This window comes from Balearica regulorum, chromosome 3, assembly GCF_011004875.1.
Source record: "Balearica regulorum gibbericeps isolate bBalReg1 chromosome 3, bBalReg1.pri, whole genome shotgun sequence".
NCBI classification, from domain to species: domain Eukaryota; kingdom Metazoa; phylum Chordata; class Aves; order Gruiformes; family Gruidae; genus Balearica; species Balearica regulorum.
The window spans coordinates 29,555,767-29,575,890 of NC_046186.1; the positions used below are offsets into that span (position 1 = coordinate 29,555,767).

At 37.6% G+C, this 20,124-nt stretch overlaps 1 protein-coding gene across 6 annotated transcripts in view; it reads left to right on the forward strand.

Annotated features, from left to right (window-relative positions):
* The window catches only part of PHF3 (PHD finger protein 3), a 52,703-nt gene that overhangs the window by 11,253 nt on the left and 21,326 nt on the right, over nucleotides 1-20,124 (forward strand). For 3 of the 6 annotated variants that reach the window (XM_075747399.1, XM_075747402.1, XM_075747400.1), the window contains 2 exons: nucleotides 10,710-10,871; nucleotides 11,673-13,470. In XM_075747399.1, the coding sequence (XP_075603514.1) occupies nucleotides 10,710-10,871; nucleotides 11,673-13,470 (1,960 nt within the window). Of the gene's footprint in view, nucleotides 1-9,976; nucleotides 10,144-10,371; nucleotides 10,451-10,709; nucleotides 10,872-11,672; nucleotides 13,471-20,124 lie in introns of those variants that run through there. The other 3 variants (XM_075747401.1, XM_075747403.1, XM_075747404.1) reach the window with 3 other exon arrangements.

Sequence of the window (20,124 nt, forward strand, 5' to 3'; positions counted from 1 at the left end):
AAAGCAAATTCCTCCTCTCTAAATTTTTTATTTCTTTCCAATAAAAGTGATGCAGATTCTTGTTTCGCACTGCATCCTGTGCATCCTCCAGTAAACCTATACTGCATTTGAAATTTTTGAATTAACTCATAGAGTACAGCTGGATATCTTGGAAGTTACGGGGAGACTTTGGGGGGCTTTTTGGCACACATTTCTCCTAAAAGTGATCAGCAGTGCAATAATTAATACAATGGATACTTATATAATCACAGTTCATTTTTAAGGTTGCTGTCCGTTAAACTAAGTGAGCTAACTAATTTACTTGGGGGCTACTCTTTCAGGCTGTCTGCAGACTAAGGGAATCAAAACTGATTTGATTTATGCTGAGTTCATTAATTTAATGTGAGTGGGTTTTTTTTTAATTTGAAACCCAGAGCAGAGCCACATTTCAGTAAGTAAATTAAAACATGCAATTTGGAATTAATGTAGTAAGTATCCAAAAGGACATGAAGTGTTCTTCCTGTTGCTTGTTCTTTGTAGGTCTTTGTAAGAACTGTCCTTATTCTGAGGTGGTAGGACTGCAGTATGTATTTACAGGTTTTTTTAGTTGAGAACGATTATCAGTTTGAAGCAAAGTTTCTTTGCTTGTCTTTCTTCCTTAAGTATTCATATAGCTCATGATTTATTTGATTTGTCTGAAACTGTTGGTCATCTAACACAGCTTACATGGCCTACTGGTAAGAATGCAGTTGTGTGTGATGATAGTATCCTCGATAAGAGTTACCCATACAAAGGCTGTTTTTCCAGACAGTATGGGTGAAAGCTTATCTCTACACTAGCATAATTTTGTCTAAAAAAGAAAAAAGCATAACTTCCCCACAAAACTTGCTTTACATCTCTAGAGTTACAATACCACTGGTATGTCATACCATACATACATAGTTTGCTGTATTCTGATCCTTCCAGTTCTTTTTTTCCCTCCTCTGTGTAGGATCTCGCTATGAATTTATTCTGTAGTGCATTAAGCAGTATGGTAACAGAATGGTTGGTTGTTGGCTCTTCCCTTAACCTTTCACTAGGGTTAGAAGTATACCTAGAAAAATGTATTTTCAGTAAGGATTTCCTAAGTTTAGGTACATTTGTTATCTATCTATGTTAAGTAGGGCAAGACCTAGGAAATGCTGAAGTGGTAGATGGTGGTGTTTCTTAGACTGCTGACTTTATTTCTGAAGAGTTAATTTTTTCCAGAGGCACAAATTTATTTATCACAATTTGTTTTAGACCTTTAAACAGTATTTTGCATAACCCATGCCTAGACCATGGAACAGTTTAAGACAAGGAGGAAAATGCTCATGGAAGTTAGTTCAGAGGGCCAACAAAGGACAGATTTATCATGCTTTCTGCTCCATGAATGACTGGAATGTACTCTGTTCTGTCCAGTTTTTAAACTAGTGAAGATTTCATGCTAGAGCTTATTTGATTGCTGTGAGCAAGCTGAAGAGATAAAGGTAAAAATAGTTGGACTGAGGAGGTGATTTGGCTACAATGGTATTAGGTCTCAGATGAAATGGAGGAGCAGAGGGCATGGCTCACTAATACTTATTTGAAAGCCTGATTTGAGCAGAGCTTGAGAGTATTTGTAAACCTATGCACAAAACAAGGTACAGTCTTTATGTTCTAAATATGGACCCACTGAAAGCAGGATCAGGCAATGAGAGAGGATTACAGGGATGCTGCTCGCCTTTGTAGGGAGAAAATTTGTGCAGCCAAAGCTCAGTTAGAGTTGAAACTGGCCAGTACTGTGGGCGACAATAAAAAGGGTTTTTTTTAAGTACGTTAATAACAAAAGGAGGACCAGAGACAATATTGCCTCGTTACTTGATGTTACTTGATGAGAATGATCACCTTACAAACAGGGGCATAGATAAAGCAGAGATGTTTAATGCCTTCCTCGCCTCTGTCTTCAACACTGATGATGGGCTCTGGGACCCCAGCTGCCCTGAGTTGGAGTACCATGACTGTGGTAACAATAAACTCCCAGCTGACCCCGAAATTGTGTGGGACTTGCTGCTCCACCTGGAAGCATACAAGTCCATGGGGCCAGATGAGATTCATGCAAGGGTGCTCAGAGAGCTGGCTGATGTCATTGCGAGACCTCTCTCAATTATTTTTCAATGGTCTTGGGAATCTGGAGAGGTCCCAGTTGACTGAAAGCTGGCAAACATTGTTCCAATCTTCAAGAAGGGCAAGAAAGAAGACCCTGGTAATTATAGGCCTGTCAGTCTTTCTTCAGTGCCTGGTAAAATTACGGAGAAAATTATGCTGGGAGTTATCGAAAAACACCTGAAGGACAACGCAGTCATTGGTCACAGCCAACATGGGTTTGTGAGAGGAAGGGCCTGTTCAACAAACTTAGTTTCCTTTTACGACAAGGTCACCCATCTAGTTGACCAAGGGAAGCCAGTTGATGTCATTTTTTTAGATTTCAGTAAAGCTTTCGATACTGCCTCTCACAGTATCCTTCTGGACAAAATGTCCAGCATACAGTTTGACAAAAACATAGTGTGATAGGTGAGCAACTGGCTGATGGGTCGGGCCCAAAGAGTTACGGTAAGTGGGGTTACCTCAGGCTGGCGGCCAGTCACTAGTGGGGTTCCCCAGGGCTCCATTTTAGGGCCAGTTCTTTTTAATGTTTTCATAAATGACTTGGATGTAGGACTAGAAGGTGTTGTGAGCAAGTTTGTGGATGACACTGAAATGGGAGGAGCTGTTGATTCCGTCGAGGGTGGAGAGCCTTGCAGAGAGATCTGGACAGATTGGAGAACTGGGCAATTGCCAGCCACATGAGGTTTAACAAGGGCAAGTGCCGGATTCTGCCCCTGGGAAGGGGCAACCCTGGCTATACATACAGACTGGGCAATGAGACACTGGACACCACCCATGCTGAAAGGGACTTGGGAGTCTTGGTCGACAGGAAGTTGAACGTGAGTCAACAGCATGCTCAGGCTGCCAGGAAGGCCAACCGTATCCTGGGGTGCATCATTGCTAGCTGGTCTAGGGAAGCGATTGTTCCACTCTACGCCGCGCTGGTGTGGCCTCACCTCAAGTACTGCATGCAGTTTTGGGTGCCACAGTACACAAAGGACATAAAACTATTGGAGAGTGTCCAAAGGAGGGCCATAAAGATGGTGAAGGGTCTAGAGGGGAAGACGTATGAAGAGAGGCTGAAGTCCCTTGGTTTGTTCAGCCTAGAGAAGAGGAGACTGAGGGGAGACCTCATCGCGGCCTACAGCTTCCCGATGAGGGGGAGCGCAGGGACAGGCGCTGATCTCCTCCCTCTGGTGACCAGTGATAGAACCCGTGGGAATGGAATGAAGCTGCGATGGGGGAGGTTTAGGTTGGATATCAGGAAAAGGTTCTTCACTGAGAGGGTGGTCGGGCACTGGAACAGGCTTCCCAGGGAAGTGGTCACAGCACCAAGCTTGACAGAGTTCAAGAAGTGTCTGGATAACGCTCTCAGTCATATGCTCTGATTTGGCTGGTCCTGTGTGGAGCCAGGAGTTGGACTTGATGATCCTTATGGGTCCCTTCCAACTCAGGATATCCTATGACCCTAAATATGAAATTTCTTATGTGAACGTGAGTACGTGTGAGTGGCAGAAGCTTTGAGAGTGGCTTGTTTCAGACCTGCTTACTCACATGCCAAATTTCTCAGGATTGTGACAACATTTTTTCGTCTTTACTTCAGAGATCAGGTCTTTTCTTCTAAGAACCCTTTCTCTCTTGTTCCTAAGTTGGTTTTTGGTGTGAGTTTGTTTTCTGCTCTTTTTCTTACTGCTGCATTAACATTAGTTCTTGTTGGGTGTTATTTACAGGACTGATATAAAGTTGTTACTCATCAACATTGCATGTGTCTTGCTCAGCTTTAGGGTTTATATTGCACATCATTCACCATGAACTAAACTTTTTGTTAATACTAAGCTCTTTTTATGGTGAGTTACCAGTTATCTGACTGTCTGTGATGGATACTGGTAGCAATTGGTTGGATGTCCTTGAAACAATTCAGGTGCTTGTCTATAAGGCAGAAACACATAGATTTTTGTGAGTTGAAGTTTGATTTCAAATCACTGTTTGTTAGAGGCATCTACCCAGAAAATGCAACTTTTGTAAGTTGGATTATAAATGCTTCCCTTGGGGAGGATGGTAGCATAGAATCATAGGAAGGTTTGGGTTGGAAGGGACCTTTAAAGGTCACCTAGTCCAACCCCCCTGCAATGAGCAGGGACATCTTCAACTAGATCAAGTTACTCAAAGCCCTGTCCTACCTGACCTTGAATGTTTCCAGGGATGGGGCATCTACCACCCCTCTGGGCAACCTCTTCTTCCTTATATCTACTCTGAATCTACCCTCTTCTAGTTTTAAAACCATTACCCCTTTTCCTGTCACTACAGGCTCTACTAAAAAGTCTCTCTCCGTCTTTCTTATAAGTTCCCTTTAAGGTCACAATAAGGTCTCCTTGGAGCCTTCTGTTTTCCAGGCTGAACAACTCCAACTCTTTCAGCCTTTCTGCATACGAGAGGTGCTCCAGCCCTCTGACCATTTTTGCGGCCATTCTGGACCTGCTCCAACCATGTCTTTCTTGTACTAAGCATCTCATAGTCAGCGGTACTGGTGTATGACAAACAGCAACGAGCATGAGAATGGATGTCTGTTGCCTATCTATTGATATCGGTACTGTATCAGTACCAGTAAAGCAGTCTCGTGTTCATGTCTTGGCCTGAGTCCAGTTTGTGCTGGATCTAAATGGTTTCTTCAGTTAGATGACACTGTTGGTCTTTTCTCGGTGAGCTTGCTCTTTAATTGCCACTGTGTAATGGAATGGGGTTGTCTTGTTCAGCTTTGATTAAACAGTTACATGTTTGGAGAAGACAAGAATCTTCCTTTCCAGGTGATCCTGGTAATGGCTTTGAGCAGAGATAGGAGTAACTCTATGACTCTCACAAGCTGGAAAGGCTGTGGGTCAAACTAACAGATGTTATGCTGAAATCCTTGTAGGATGTGTTTGTGGGGTGACTGCTAAACTGTAAAGAAGTAGTTGGGTTGCTGGTTTATAGGGTTAGACTGAGCGGATTGTTACTCTTACGGCACAGTTAGGAAGATTTCTGTTAGTGAATCAAGGTACAGGCTATTCACAGATCTTATTATTCACTGCAGCTCATAGGAGCTTAGCAGTAATGGAGGCCATTGACTGTCCTCAAGTAGGTATTAGCAGAAAGATGTAGTGTCAATAGTGCAAGTTGATGTAACTGTTCTGTTAAGAATTTGGGTTTCATTTAATTCTCAAAACAATCAGAAGTAACCCTGATCAAGTTTTAGGTGTGTCTCTGCTTCTTGTTCATCAGTGTGGTCAGGTTCTTCCAAGTACTGAATGACCAGTGTAGGAGGGTAGATTATGTAGAACAGTTCTTGTGCATCTTTAATGCTTGGGTGCTGTGGGTGTGTGGTTTTGGGGTTGCTTCCCCCCCACCCCACCCCCTTTCTGAGGAATTCATTGATTAGAAGTGGAAACTGTGGAGTTTACGATATGATATAACTCTTGAGGGCAACACCTTTTTGCAACTTTGGATGGTACCCTAGTGATAGATTTTCTGTTTTGTTCTGTTACCTGTTGCTGGAGGACATGCTGGAAGCTTGCTCACTAATTTTATAAGCTTGCGAGCATAACATGCATAACATTTAGTTCATGCCAGTGAACTAAATAACCGCATTGGTACTAAATTGGTATTTCTCAGCTATCGTGAATTCTGTAGCTTTTCAGGATATCATTTACTGGGGCAGTTTGATTTATTATACATGTAATAGAGGGAATGGAATTTGAATTGCATATAATTTCTGGATTTCATAATAAAATCAAACTTACAGCCAATTTAGTTTATGGGTATGTTTATCAAATCAGGTATTTCTCATAAATGATGAGAAAGACTGAACATATAAGAGTGCACAAAGACTGTTGGGGACATCTTTCTAATTGCCCTTTTTTTCCTGTCCCCCTGGATTGTTGCTGGGAAAGTGTTTCCCCCAAGTGCAGTCTGTTCTTTCTAGGTTTAGCCTGTGTTTTCCTGAGTACTGTTGAATGCAGTTTTAGCATTACCTCTGCTAAAATTGTGAACACCTACTGAATCTTTGGAGCCAAACCAATTGTTCTGACTACAAATACGTCTTTTCTTTAGCTAGTGCCCTGTCTGGCTGTGTTAGCCATTTCAGGCTCTTTTCGCTAAAGCCAAATGTATGTGTATTTTCCCTCCTGCAGATGAAGTAATTTCGAATGTAACCTTCAGATTGCAACCTAAATTTGGTCTACAGTTGTTTCTCTGTTTTCTTACCTTTTTGTGCCTTCCTTCCTCCAAGCTGTCCATGTGAACAGTTGCACAGTGTCTTGTGATCAAGGTAGTAACTTTCTTGTATAAAATTTAAATTTACTGTATTGGTATTATATTGAGAACCTGGAGAATGTTGATTTTGCACGCTTTTCTGTTTGTAGGTAACAAACTACCAGTTTTCCCCATTTTAGGTCCTTCTGAAGACTTTAGTTATTTATTCCTTTGGATCAGTTTTATGAATGGAGAGAGGTTGGATCTGCAATAGGATTTGCCAGGCAGTTTATGTATGTACAAACCGCAGAGCTCATCTAAACGCTGTCTTCTTAATAAAATAGTTTGATTTAAAGTGCTTGGTTTGATGCTGTGTTTTTACTTTGTTGTTGGAATTTGTGCTTTACTACTCTTTATTTCCAAAGTAACAAGCTCCTGTGGCTAAAGAACCATAAATCAGTAGCCCTGTGATGTAACTCTTTTTTTTTTTTTTTTTTAAATGGGGATTCAATCCTCTGTCAAGATACATGCTGTATTAAGTTTATTAATCCTTGTTGACTTTCATATGTTTTTATTCTAAGGACAGGAAAAATCCCTCTTTACAATTTAGAGATTAAAGGAGAATGGGAGTAAATGTTTAGTTAGTATTTCACATAGTACTTAATGTCATTATTTTCTTGCCCTGGGCAGTTAGTACGATGTACTCACGGGCAAATTCTCAGTTAAACAGGTTACAGGCTTACAGGAAAACTTATGTAAAACAGTTGGGATTTGATGCTTTCTTATATAAGTTATGTCATCTGTGACCTTATTTCTCTTGAAAATATATTTTTTTCTAACAAAGAGCATTTTTAATTTTTTTTCTTGAACATATGCATTGCAAATGTTAGTAGGGAAAAAGGTTTTCATATAATATGCCATCTTCATCTACAGTCTTGAGACTTAGTAATATCTTTTCAGCATCAATGTTTGTTTTATTGCTTTACTAGTTTATTAGCTTTTCTTAAGCCTTACCTAGACGTGTGTTAGTTACTGCTTTAGACTGTTACTGTTCTTTTCATTGAAGCATAATGTTAGATTTTTACATTATCATCCACATATAACATAGTAGAAATTTTAAAACGTTCAACGATTTCCATGTAATTTGTGATGCTTGTAGAATTAAAATACAGAATATGCCGCAGACTTACTCAGTCCCACTGTTAGTGTGATTCAGATGGATGTAGTGTTCACAACAATGCAAAACAGCAATAGTGGAGTTCTGTGTGGTTAGCTAAGCAAATCAGGGCTAACGTGTACAGAAAATAAACTTACTTCTACACTTGAGATTTACCTTGACTAGTGTATCAAAACCATGAATACTTCTGTCTAATTTCAGCTGAAGGTAATCAAGGGAAGACTTATGTTAATAGAAATAAAGATTTATAAATTTTAAAGATTTTGATGATCTTTTTAGGTGTATTTTTTTGTCCTTCACTCCTCTTCCCCCAGCAAATAAGGCTTCTTTCCCTCAATTTTGCATTGCTGAAGAATTAAAAAATGGTCACGCTTTTGTTGTAATATATGGAAATTTTTACTTCAAATTTGCAAGTAAATTATTTGTACTGTATGTTATTCTATTATTGTATAAAATATATACAAAAATGAGTCAGTAGTAAAGCACAGTACTTTGGAAATTTAAATACTTTACAAATAATTGAGAGACTCAAAATATTGAAGGCTAGTGGTACCTCTTCCAGTATGAATATATTGAACATGATTCATATTTTCCTTATTTGCAGCTTGTTCAGTTGTACACTGGTGTACAGCTTTTCTATTCAGATATGTTTTTTCTTTATTTTTTCCTTTCTTCTATCTTAATTTCTGTATTTATTACTGAGATAGTCTTCAGATATTTATTATTGAGATCATCTGTGTCTCTCTCTAGTTCTGTCTGCTTTTGCTTTTGTTGGTTTATTTTTCCCAGTACTGTTTCTGTACTTCCGCTTCCCTTTCATAATTTAATTTCCTAGTCTCCTCTGTATCTATTACTATTTTCTGTCACTTTTTCTCTTCCCAGCAGGGTCTGTGTCGAATGCTCCTCATCCGGGGGCCTCATGGGGCTGTACTAGCCGAGTTATAGCTCAGGTGGTTTGAAATTAGCGAGATTCTGTGCTTCAAATTCCTCTGTAAAATTAAAGCTACAGCACAGAGTCTTGTAAGTATGAAAATACTTTAATTCTAATATTTCAAACTGTCTGTCAATAGTAGGCTGAATGTGTCCCTTTTGTTATTAATAAAGGAGGGTGTGTAAATTCAGTAACTTGAGCAAGAACGTTGTAAAACCTGGGGCTTTAATAGCAGCCATGAAATCTGCTTCAGAGCTGTTTCAGAAGTTGTCAGAGTAGTTTTTACTTGTCATGTTGTCTTCAGTAGCTTAGTTTAATTCTACACTGAAGAAGCAGAAGAGGATCTGAAAGGAGTCTCCTTTGTCACAGTCTGTTCCCAAATACTAGCTCCACATTTTATAGGAACAGTTTTTAATGAGAACACTAACACTAAAGTGCAGAACTGTTGGGAGAACATACTCTTTGAGAACACAAGCATGGGCAGCTGGAGTTAGGGTGAGAGTCCCTCTCGTTCAGTTTTCGATCTTGGACGATGGCTATTATTAGATATTTAGGGGCAAATAAAGTCTAATGGGCAGTTACTATGTCATCTTTTTGCCAGTGTGTCCTCTTTCCCAGCTTATAGCAAATAAGTGATGAAGGAACATTTGGATGAGTGGAGTAAGACCAGCATTATCGGTCCTCTGCAGCTTGTGTGTGATATCTTTGAACACATGCACAAGCGTAAAGATAGCTCTGTGGATTGGAAAGTGAAAGCTGCCAGTAATTGCCGGAAACATGCTTTTTGTGTAAACTGATGTGTACAATGCAGTAACGAAAAATTATGGTTAAAATAAAATGAATAAGAATAAGTTGTCAGCTCAAACTCCTAGCTTTCAGCTCCTGATGGCCATCTAATTATGGAGGTCCAGAGTGCTGATTACCTGGGGTCAAGGTCAGCCTTCCTTAAGAGGCTGTTTAAAATTTTTCTAATATTTGAACTTTAATATTAACAGATTGTTTGATTGGGGTTTTTTTTGATGCTTCATGGCAGGTAATTGTGGATTGAATTGCTATCTTGACAGACTTGATTATTCATCACTGTTTGGCTTTAGCAGTGTTTTGCAACTTCCAGTTTTTGTTGTTTTAAAAATATGCTCATTATTGTAGTGTCTTCACAAGAACATTATTTTTTTTAAGTTGCAATAACATCAGGCTTGAGAAGAAGCAGAAATTGACAGAATTCCTGAGACAGTCTAAAATTCTAACAATTTTTAATTTCTATGAACTTCTTGCTTATTTTGATTTCTAAGATAAATTGATTGATTTAAATCAGTTTTAAGTAAACAAGTCTTAGAAATTTTTAGATGTCTTATTTCTGTCATGTGAGTTAGTTTATCTTAAAAACGCTTCTAGGTAGGTGCCTGAATACTGAAAAATAGGCATACTTGGTTGTTTGGAGTCTGTGTTATATTTCTCAGACCCTCCTACATGTTTTGTAAAATCACTTGGGTTTTTGGCTTGATCTCACAAATTTCGCATCCCACGGGGACCAGGATTCATTAATCACACATAGGATCTTGGGATAGGAGGGGCTACCATTGCAGAACCAAACTTAGAGAAAGTGAGGAGAATGGCTGGTACAGTGGCCTGACTGCCACTTAGGAATCCTATTTTCAGGAGCAACCTCTGGGATTCTTCTCAGGTTAGTGGAGGATAGGAATTCAAGAAAGCAATGTTCTCTGACTTTCCTGGGAGACTAGTGCATGCTGTACTCAATGCTCTTCAAAAAAGAGATTGCAGATGCAGATATGTGATGTGGGTGGGACTTAGAGTTTTAAAATTGTATCTTCTGAAAAAACTGTGATTTTTAAACTCTTTGCACTTCTGGATCAGCTCTTTCTGCTGTTTACCTTTCTTCACTTTTTCTTAGGTGGGAAGGGACAGTGAGGGACAGCTGATCCTCTAAGACTGGGGACCTTCCTGTGGCAAAAAAAAAACACAATAAAAATGTGAGTCCACCAAAAAGCTATAAGGACTGTCTACAGAAATTTTAAGCTTTGGGTGATAGCTTCTTCTACACTGAAACTGCCTCACATGGGAATTTTCCGTCTTGCCTTTCTTCATTTTTTTCCCCCCTTTTGTTTGTTTTTAGATGGCCAATTTATTTATTTTCCCCTGTCTCTTCCCTTGTCTTGCTCAGCAATGCAGCTACAACATTTTTGATTATTTTAAGTTTTAGGCTCTTTCTTGTTTGTTTATTTTTTCCAGTTATTGGTCTTGATGATATTATGGATGAAGAAGGAGTTAAAGAGAGTGGGAACGACACTATTGATGAAGATGAACTTGTCTTACCGAACAGGAATTTGAGGAGCCGCTGTGAAGAAACATCAGTCACATCACCAAGAAAATCACCTCGTTTAATGGCACAAGGTGATCATTGAATTACTATTTGGTTGTGTGCCTTCAAGTACAGACACTTACTTTTTTTATGAAGTTGGCATCCATAGGGTGCTACTCAATTTGAATTCTTCTCTGGTAAATATTTAATGTCTTCCTTATGGCCTGTTGGCCTTAAACTCATTAAACTTGCATCAAGTTAGCACTGTGGTTCTTCACCAACAAAAGCACATTGTATTTGTAAACAGCATTGGAATATTGGATTAGCATGGCTCTTTATTTCCAATTAAAATTTTAATTAAGAGTCTGTGGTACAAAGCTGGTGAATATACTTTCTAAAAAGGCAGTAGAATGGTTTCTTGTTTAGAAAATGTAGGAGATACTGTCAAGTGAGAATGTGACTGGATCTCAGATTCATGTACGGTGCTCTTTAAAATTTTGTAAACTTCACAGCTATACTTCTAATTGCAATATAACTTGTGCATTTTTTACTTAGGTAGAAAAGTCGAGTGGGTTTTGATTGTCGTTTTATCATCACGTCTGTTTTATATAAACTATTCAAAACTTTCATAGCTATTGGAATGAGATTTTACATCCAAACTGTGGCAGTGTAAAATTGAAATGCAAGTAATTGATAGCTTTTTAAAGTAGACAGCGCTTTTTGTTTGTGTGTGGGTTTTTGGTTTTTTTTAAGTTGAGTAAACAACTGAGTTTTAAGTTCTTTTTGTGTCCAGTAAGCTAAATCAGGCTAAATCAGTTCTATTCTAGGCAAATCTTATGTTTGCAAAGAAGAGCACGCAGTATAGCTAAGACATTTTCTTTTTCCCTTCCTAGAACCAGTACGGAGTTTACGACAGAGTACGCTAGCCAAGCGTTCGAATGTTGTACCTCTTGTTAGTACCAAGAAATCATCTGTAAAAAGCGGATCTGCTCCAAAAACCGGACAGAAACAAGAGAGAAGTCCAGCTAAAGAGGCAGATGTTGCTACACCCTTGAAAATAGAGCAGCCTAAAGAAGTTAGGCGTAGTGCAAGACGATCAGGACAGACAGAAGGAACAGCAGCAGCAGTAACAGCATCCCAAAGTAATACAAAATGTCTTCCTGGTCCCGAAGAGGTGAATGAAATAAAGTCTGAAACCCTTGAGGAGGCAAAAGTTGAGGAAACATCCCAAGAGTTAAGTTGTGCTACTTTAGCAGGAGCCTGTTCTCCTTCTCATGAAGAAACAAAGGCACAGGATGCAACGAAGACTGAATCTGGGAATGTTGAGTCAGTTTGTTCAGTATCTGCAGATACTGAAAGTACTGCAGTTAAAAATGAAACAAATGATGTGATTGTTTCAATGGACTCTGAAACTTCTTCAGAACAAAAGACTGAAAATAAAACAGAGGAATCAGAGAAGAAAACAGAAGAGCATGATCAAAGTGGGGTAACTGGAAAAGCTAATGATCCATCTAGTGTTTGTGCGAATCCAAGTGAAATTTGTGAGACCCTTTCAAATTTGCCCAGCTCTGTAGAAGAGGGAGTTGTTTGTAGTTTAGGTTCCCACAATGCGGAAGTTCCTGATGAAAATACATTGTCAGTAAAGGAATGTGTTACAGAACCTGTAGATGATAAGGGAGTGGAGAAAACTGTTACTTCATCTGAGAAGCTATTGGATGGTACAGAGTTTGATAATAAAGACTTGAAAAGCGAAGAGTTTGCTTCTGCTGACCCAGGAAATAGCATTTTAGAAAGCACTGTTCTTGACCAAACAAGCCAAAATGTACAGCAAGAGATCAGCAGTACGAAAGTAGAAGGCCTTGAGGCATCAAAATTTCAGGATGATGATAAACAAATTAGCATTGCATCAAAATATGAAAAGAACGTTAGGCCCCGGCACAGTAAGTCTGTAATACAGAATAAGCAAAATCTGACTCCAGGTACTCGACAGAAATCAGGTACAGCGCAGCAAGAAATAACACGTTCAAGAACAAGAGCTGGTCTTACTGTTTCAGGTCTTCACAGTCCATCTTCAGCAAGTCTGAAGCGGAATGCGGATGAGCAAGAGAGTCATCAGCATCCAAGTAACCCAATTAAAATTAGGAAGAAACAATCTGATGTGGGTTTGAAAGCAAAGAGCTGTGTTTCAGGGGTGACAGTAAAAAAGCAGACCAATACAATGCTGAAGAAAATACCCCGAATCCAGGCTTCTGGGCAAGTACAGAAGTCAGCAATTCAAAGAGCAAGTGAAAAATCTCCTACTCATCAAAGCTGTTCTAAAGATACCCACCACTCCTTGCACACATTATCAGGGCATGTTTCAAATCTTGGTCAGAAGCAAGCCCAGAGTCAGAAACACCAGCTTACAACTGTGCTAAAACCAAATAGCTCCACAAAGGAAGAGTCAGAGACAAAAGATCCCCCTGAGGATGATAAAGAAAAAAATAAATCAAAAAGAATTGACAAGAATCTCCAACCTCGCCAGAGAAGAAGTAGCAAAAGTCTTTCACTTGATGAACCACCATTATTCATTCCAGATAACATTTCAACTGTTAAACGGGAAGGCTCGGAACATACCTCTGCTAGTGAAAGCAAATATGTTTGGGTACCCAACAAGCAGTGTGGCTTTTGCAAAAAGCCACATGGCAACAGGTGTGTGTGGCTTTGTGTCTGAGGAATTTATTATTGGTTTCAGAAGATAATTTTTTTCCTGTCTTACAAAAAGTTTCATACTGCTGGTGCCAAACCAAAAAGACATAGCCTTATAATGGAAGCCTGTCTGTTATTCTGTCAATTAGTTTCCTTTGCACTCATACACTTTTTTTTTTGTCTTTTAGATCATTAGAAACTAGTTTGGTCCAACATTTTTACTAGAAATGTTTTATTATATGAATAAATTTTTGAGGTATATGTAATTCTCCTCTGCTGTTAAAATATGTACTTTAAACTTTTTCCTAGAAAAGAATTAAGACTAAGATGTCTGTGTTCCAGATTATTTCCCTCTTTCCAGAGACCTCTTAAGCTGAAGGATCACCATCAACAAAAAATCAAATACCTGTTTGCATGTGACTTTTATCTGGTAGAAGTGTGATTCTAATACCTAGAGGTTCAGAGGCTTTTTTCAATTTGTATAATCATTGCTGTGAGGCTTTCATGTAACAGGAGTAATGGACTAGTTGGGGGAGAGGGGAGGGCACCCGTCTCAAAAAATCCTTATAAAACTTCCATGTGGGCATATCCAAAATTGTCTTTAACTAAACCTGAGGTTGCATCTGAAGTTGATAATGTCCCTCTGTGACAAAAGTTATTCTTCTATACTGTCAGTGAACTGAAAAAGGCCATTGGTTTCCACTAATGAACTATTAATCTAGGAATAAGAATTCCTTTATTACCTATTCTTACTTTCTGGATTTAATATTGAAGGGTTTTTTTCATAGTTGCAGTTTGACTGGCCAGCCTTTTTTTTTTTTTAAATTAATTTCAAATTGAAGGTGTTTCTGATTAGTAGTAATTTTCAGCGAATGTGCTTTAAGAACTCCGTATATCAGAGTGAAGCAGGAACAATTACCTTTGTTGCCTGAAGTTTTTATAGTTAGTATTCATTTGTATCTAAGAAGAGCCCTTGTGAGTTTTGTTGATTTATTGTATCATATTTGAAAAACAAATACATAAAATTCCTTTACTGAGCAGCTATAGTAACTGCATCAATGTGACCTATTAAAAGAAGTAATGCTAGGTTTGCTCTGCCTGCTTGATGAGAATTACCTGATTGAAGGGGCATTCCAACTTAGTTCCTTGTGGTGGGGTTTTTTTTAATCCTTTTTTTCTTAGAAATATCTCTTTATCATTTGTGCCTCTATAATAGTGTTTAATTTTATAGAGTTTGCATTTCCTTAGTTTTTATCATCTCATATACATTCATGGTAGAAATACATGGTAGCGTGTATTTCAATGAATTGTTTAAATTCAGAAAGGCTCCTTCACGATATGAAAATGCTTCTGTGGCTATTTTTACAGCAAAACATGCATATTGGGGCTTTAAACCACTTGATATCTGTTAAAAATTCAGATTTGAGTTGAACTCTTCTTGTTTTCTTTGTATTTTTGCTAACATTTTAAACATTTAACATTCTGTAGATTTTCTTGTTCTGAATGTCTTGTTAAAATTCAGAAAGTCTTGATTTTTAATACTATAGACATACTATAGTAGATGTACTAGTGGACATACTATGCATTGATGTAGGATTAAATGCAGCAAACCAATTTTGGGTCACCAGCTGAGGTCGGATTGAAAGAGTCCATGAGTTGCCACAGACGGGTATCCTCGACTTTGTAATGTCAGTCTTGTGATGTTTTTTGGTTTTGGTTTTTTTGGTGGGTTTTTTGGATATGTCTGTGTTACTAAACTGTTGACAAAACCAGCAGTTTCAGTGGGAAAAGATTAGAGGCACTAAATATAGAAAGATATTTAGTACACAAACACAAAATTTTTCTATATAGAATGTGACTGGGACATAGTAGTGGAGTGAGGAAGCTTCCAGTATTGAGCCTTGTGCTTAATAATAGAAGACCTAAGACTGTCAGTCCAGCACTTTATCATCACTATTCTAAAAAATGAAGTTTTAATTTGTTCAAATTACTTTTATTTTGTAGTTGTATGCTGCAAATAAGAACTCTTAAACATTTCAAATTCACTTGATGTCACTCAGATACAAGAGGAAGCAAAACTCCTATCTCAAGTGCCTTGGCATTTTTGTACTTGTTTAATTATTGGTGCAAGAACAAGGAAATATTTTCAGTATAGTGCAAAAAAAAAAAAAAAGCTTAACATGATAAATTTCACTTTTATCACTTGGAAAAAACATCAAAACTGTCAAAATTGACTATAGTGATAAGGTTTTTTCATTTACTTTGTGGATTGCTTTTCAGAGAATTTTTGTTTCCTTTTTGTAATAGGCTGGGCAGCCTGTTTCCTTTCTTTCCGCTATTCATTGTATAGGGAAAAAGGAGAAAGTGTGAGACACAAATATTGTCAAATGACAGTAAATTCAAAAAATATCAAAGGCAGAGCTTAGATCTGAGACAATATTTGTGTTCAAATAACCATAGAACAGGATATAAACATTGGAATGGTACAAATTACAAAATTGTAGAAAAAGAAGTTGAACTGAATTTGCAGCCCCAAGTTGGGAAATAATGTGCAGAAGAGCTTTGCAGTATGTCATGTTAATGAACCCCATTTAGAATTCAAGCTGCAAAATAGTAATCACTTGAACTTTCTGTATTCCCTACAATAAATGCAAAGCCACTAACATTGTTAATATAATACTAAGCTTGGAAAATTTATTCAGGTTGAAGATAATGTCTGGAGATTGTTGCATCAGCCTTGTTTGTGTACAGAATCCCCAAAGGGGGGAAGCTTACGTAGGCCTTTCACAGCCCCAGAGTAATCTTAACTGTACCTGCTTGAAGAAGAGTAGGAGGATGGTACTTAAATGTTGTTTTATTTCAGAATCAGCACATGACAAATGAAGTCAATTTATATCTTTAGTAATACATACAGTAATTTACTGACCATAGTTGAAGTATGCTTACTTTGCACTGCAAATACAACGGATTTGGCTGGAAAAGGAGCGATCCTTTTTTACAAACATGTGACTTGCACGATCAAATATTAACAAGTTACAATGTGTGTTGCTTTATAAGAGGCATGCCTGTTTTTTTCCTGTTAATAGATTCTCATTCTTTGGCACCTGAGCTTTGAACAGTGACTATTCATGCTCTATTTTCCGCTGTCTTGATGCTTATAAAGTGGAACCAACATAGCTGTTTTGTATCTTGTATCTTCATTACCCAGAGCATGGGTGGTCAGTGTTTGACATTAGGACTAATTGTTTCAGTCGGTTTGCTTGATGTGTTGATTCCCATTCAGAGATTTACTTTTGCAACATAACTAAAAAATAATTGTTATTTCATGTGAAAACAAAACCATATGTTTCTGGGCAAGACAGATAATCATGATGTAACTTTTTGTACTTGGTAATTTTCAGCACATCTGAAACAGGTTTGGGTTTTTTTCAGTGCAAAGCTTGAATGATTGTTGTTACTCATACTATTGCTTCCAGCTTGTTTGACTTTGCCATTGTGTTCCCATATTGCTGTCAGATGTTTTCTCATCAGCTAATGACATAAATCATACACATAAAATTTCATTCATCTATCTATAGATGAAATGTGTATGTGTATGGATATGCTTATCGCACAGAAAAATGTTACAGACTGAAGTTACTACCTCAACTTCTTAATGAGTTCAAGTGAAGTTGAAAATATTAAGCTTTGTCACAAACAATAGTTATTTTTCCTGAAGACAGATCAAAGAGTTTTAAAGATAGTTGAAGAAAAAAAAATTAATTTCTTGACATAGAGCTAGATGATAGCTCTCCAGACACTGAGAAATCTGCTGATGTAAGATTTCTTCTTGTATGTGTCATATCCATCCTTCTGGTTCAAGGCCGAGTTGGATGGGGCTTTGGGCAGCCTGGTCTAGTGGAGGGTGTCCCTGCCCATGGCAGGGGGGTTGGAACTAGATGATCTTTGAGTTCCCTTCCAACCCAAACCATTCTATGAGTCTATGATTGTAAGTTTCTCCAGTTCTCACTGTAGATGTTCAAGTTCTCTGCAGGCTGGAGAGCTGAACTCATTCTATTCTTGTACAGGTAGACAAAATCTAACGGGTGTTTTGCAGATTGTCTCCCTTGTCTTCACTCTATGTTCTTTAATTGAAGAAGTTCCACCAATTTCTGATTAATAATGAATAGTACAAAACTTGAGATACTCTGTTTTCTAGAAAGCATTATATCATGAAGGAAGTTTGTTACTTTAATTTGTTGCTGGTGACTTCCTCTTTTGATTTCTACAGTTCTAGTAAGGTTTTTTTAATAGGCTGTGGGAGTTTAGATATTTTCTTTTGTTTTTGTTATGTGGTTATTTTTTGTTTGTTTTGTTGCTGGGATTTGATCATGCAGTTTGTATAGTCAGGCATAAACTGGTCTTCTCAGAGCTCACAGAAAAATTACGTGATGCAGGACCAGAGTTTTACTTAGTTGTCTTTTTCCCCACATTTCAGTTCTGCTTTATTATAGAGGAAAAATTAATAATATTGTAAAAGGCAATTAATTGGAAAGTACAGGAGTTGGTTTAGCAAAGATACAATGTTCCTGATCTCTTTTGTACATACAGTCACTAAAAAGTTTCTGCATAACTGTAATACGGAAAATTGCTTTGGCTGATGGATGAAATCTTAAAAATATCTGAAAACTTTTTTTCTATAGTAAAGTTTATTATTAGGACACTTTTGAAAATAGTGCTAATATTTCAGTAAACCATTTTGGAACCAGGTGATTGTATGATTTGCACAGGTAATACAAAAGAGAATGATTGAGGAGGGAGATTAAGTCCCCAAACTTATAACTATCCTTAAGTTACACGTGCATTTTTTTTAAAGGGTGGATGCATATACAGCAAATGAATCATTGTTGTGACAACATTCTTCACAAGAAACAGTAATTAGAATAATTATGATGCCTTAGTTCTAGTACATGTTCATGAATATGTTAAACTGCAGATTATGCAAGTTGTCATAAATTTAGTCACAGGTGATGCATTTAAGTTTTCTGCCTGTTACTGCTTGCTTCCACCTGAAAAGCCTTGCACCATTAAAAGCGATCATCCATGTCCACCCACAGCTGTAGAAAAACTGAATGACAGTATAAACAAAATAGCATTGTAATATATAATTAATGAATAGAAGGACTCAAATGTGTTTTTATTTCAGAGCTGTATCATTGTATTAGATTTTTGTATGGATTATATTACTATGCTGCAGTATTGATGGGATTATTATTAATACTGGTACCATTTGGGAATCAAGCAAATGGATAGCATGAGTTGTCTGAAATACATAGTTTTATAAAGTATGTGTGTATATATATATGCAGTTTATAAAACATACCATCCTGTTCCCGCAAGGTGCAACATGCTCAACTGGTAATGGAGCTTCCCTTTACGTATTCATTTATTTTTACAGATTTGAGATTAATGTAATGAGATGTATTGTATGCATTTTTTCAGGGTTTTGGGAAGTTCAGTGATTTTGATTTTCTTGTTTTGTTGTTGGGCAAGTTTCATGCATTCACCTTTAGTTCAAAGAGCTTAGGGTTGCTTGTTTCTGTGCTAGGCTCTTTTTTGGAGAGGTTCATGTAACATGAAAACGAAAGAAAATTATGCCTTTAAGGAAAAAAGAGTGTTATCTTACATAAAAGATGGGTTATTGAAATTTAATACTTGGGAAATAAGTTTGCAGTGTCTTTTTCCTATGCTGCAAATTCCATGCAAAGAGATCTACTGATAGTGTTTCTTTGAAGGTAGGTTGTTCTTGTTTCTAGAAGATCAAAACTTGAAAAACCATGTCACCTGTGTTAGAAGCAAATGGGAGATGGCTCATGTATATCTGCTCTGACATGGTAGTGCATTTTTTTTTAATTTTTTTTTTTTAACAAACACGTGTTTCACTTGAGCTTTGAATTGAGCCCGTACTACTTCACTGGTATGGAGCATGGGCTCTGGTAAAGCTGCTCTGCATATCTTCCCTACTAGTAACATCTTTATTAGCTGAAGGAAAAACAGTTGCCTCCATGCAGCATCTCTGCTCTAATGTTGAGTGGACTGTAACATCAGTGCAGCTGAGACATGGTTGTAATGTTAATACAAATTTACAACAGATTTTATAGAAGATTGGTGAATAGTGCCATTAAGTGGGATTAAGTGGTGGTGGTGGGGGAATACAGATGTGGGACATGCTTTAATTACGTCCTTAAAAAGTGCATGAACAGTGGTTTTACTCCTCTTAAGTTCAGCATTGAGGTGGTGTTTTGAATAGTTTGTTTTGCATTTTTTTTGGTTAAGATTTAAGTCTTTTTGCAGTGTTTTCCCTATGCTATATGCCACAAATGCAGAGGACTAAAGAGAGGCAATTATTTCTGAAGTAAATGATTTTCTGTGGCAATGCCCCTCACATTAATCTTAAAATACTGATTACTGGCCAACGCTGAACTATTCTGACAGTTCCCAATTTTTGTCTTTTATTTTACTCATAAGTATAGCTTTACATCAAGCAATTGTTTTATGAATAAGATGTTTTCTGCCCATTTTACTTGTAAAATCTTATTTCACAGTAATCTGGAAACTTGCCTTTGTTATGTAAATTGAATGTATGTAAATTAATTTTAAAACATGGCCTGTATATTT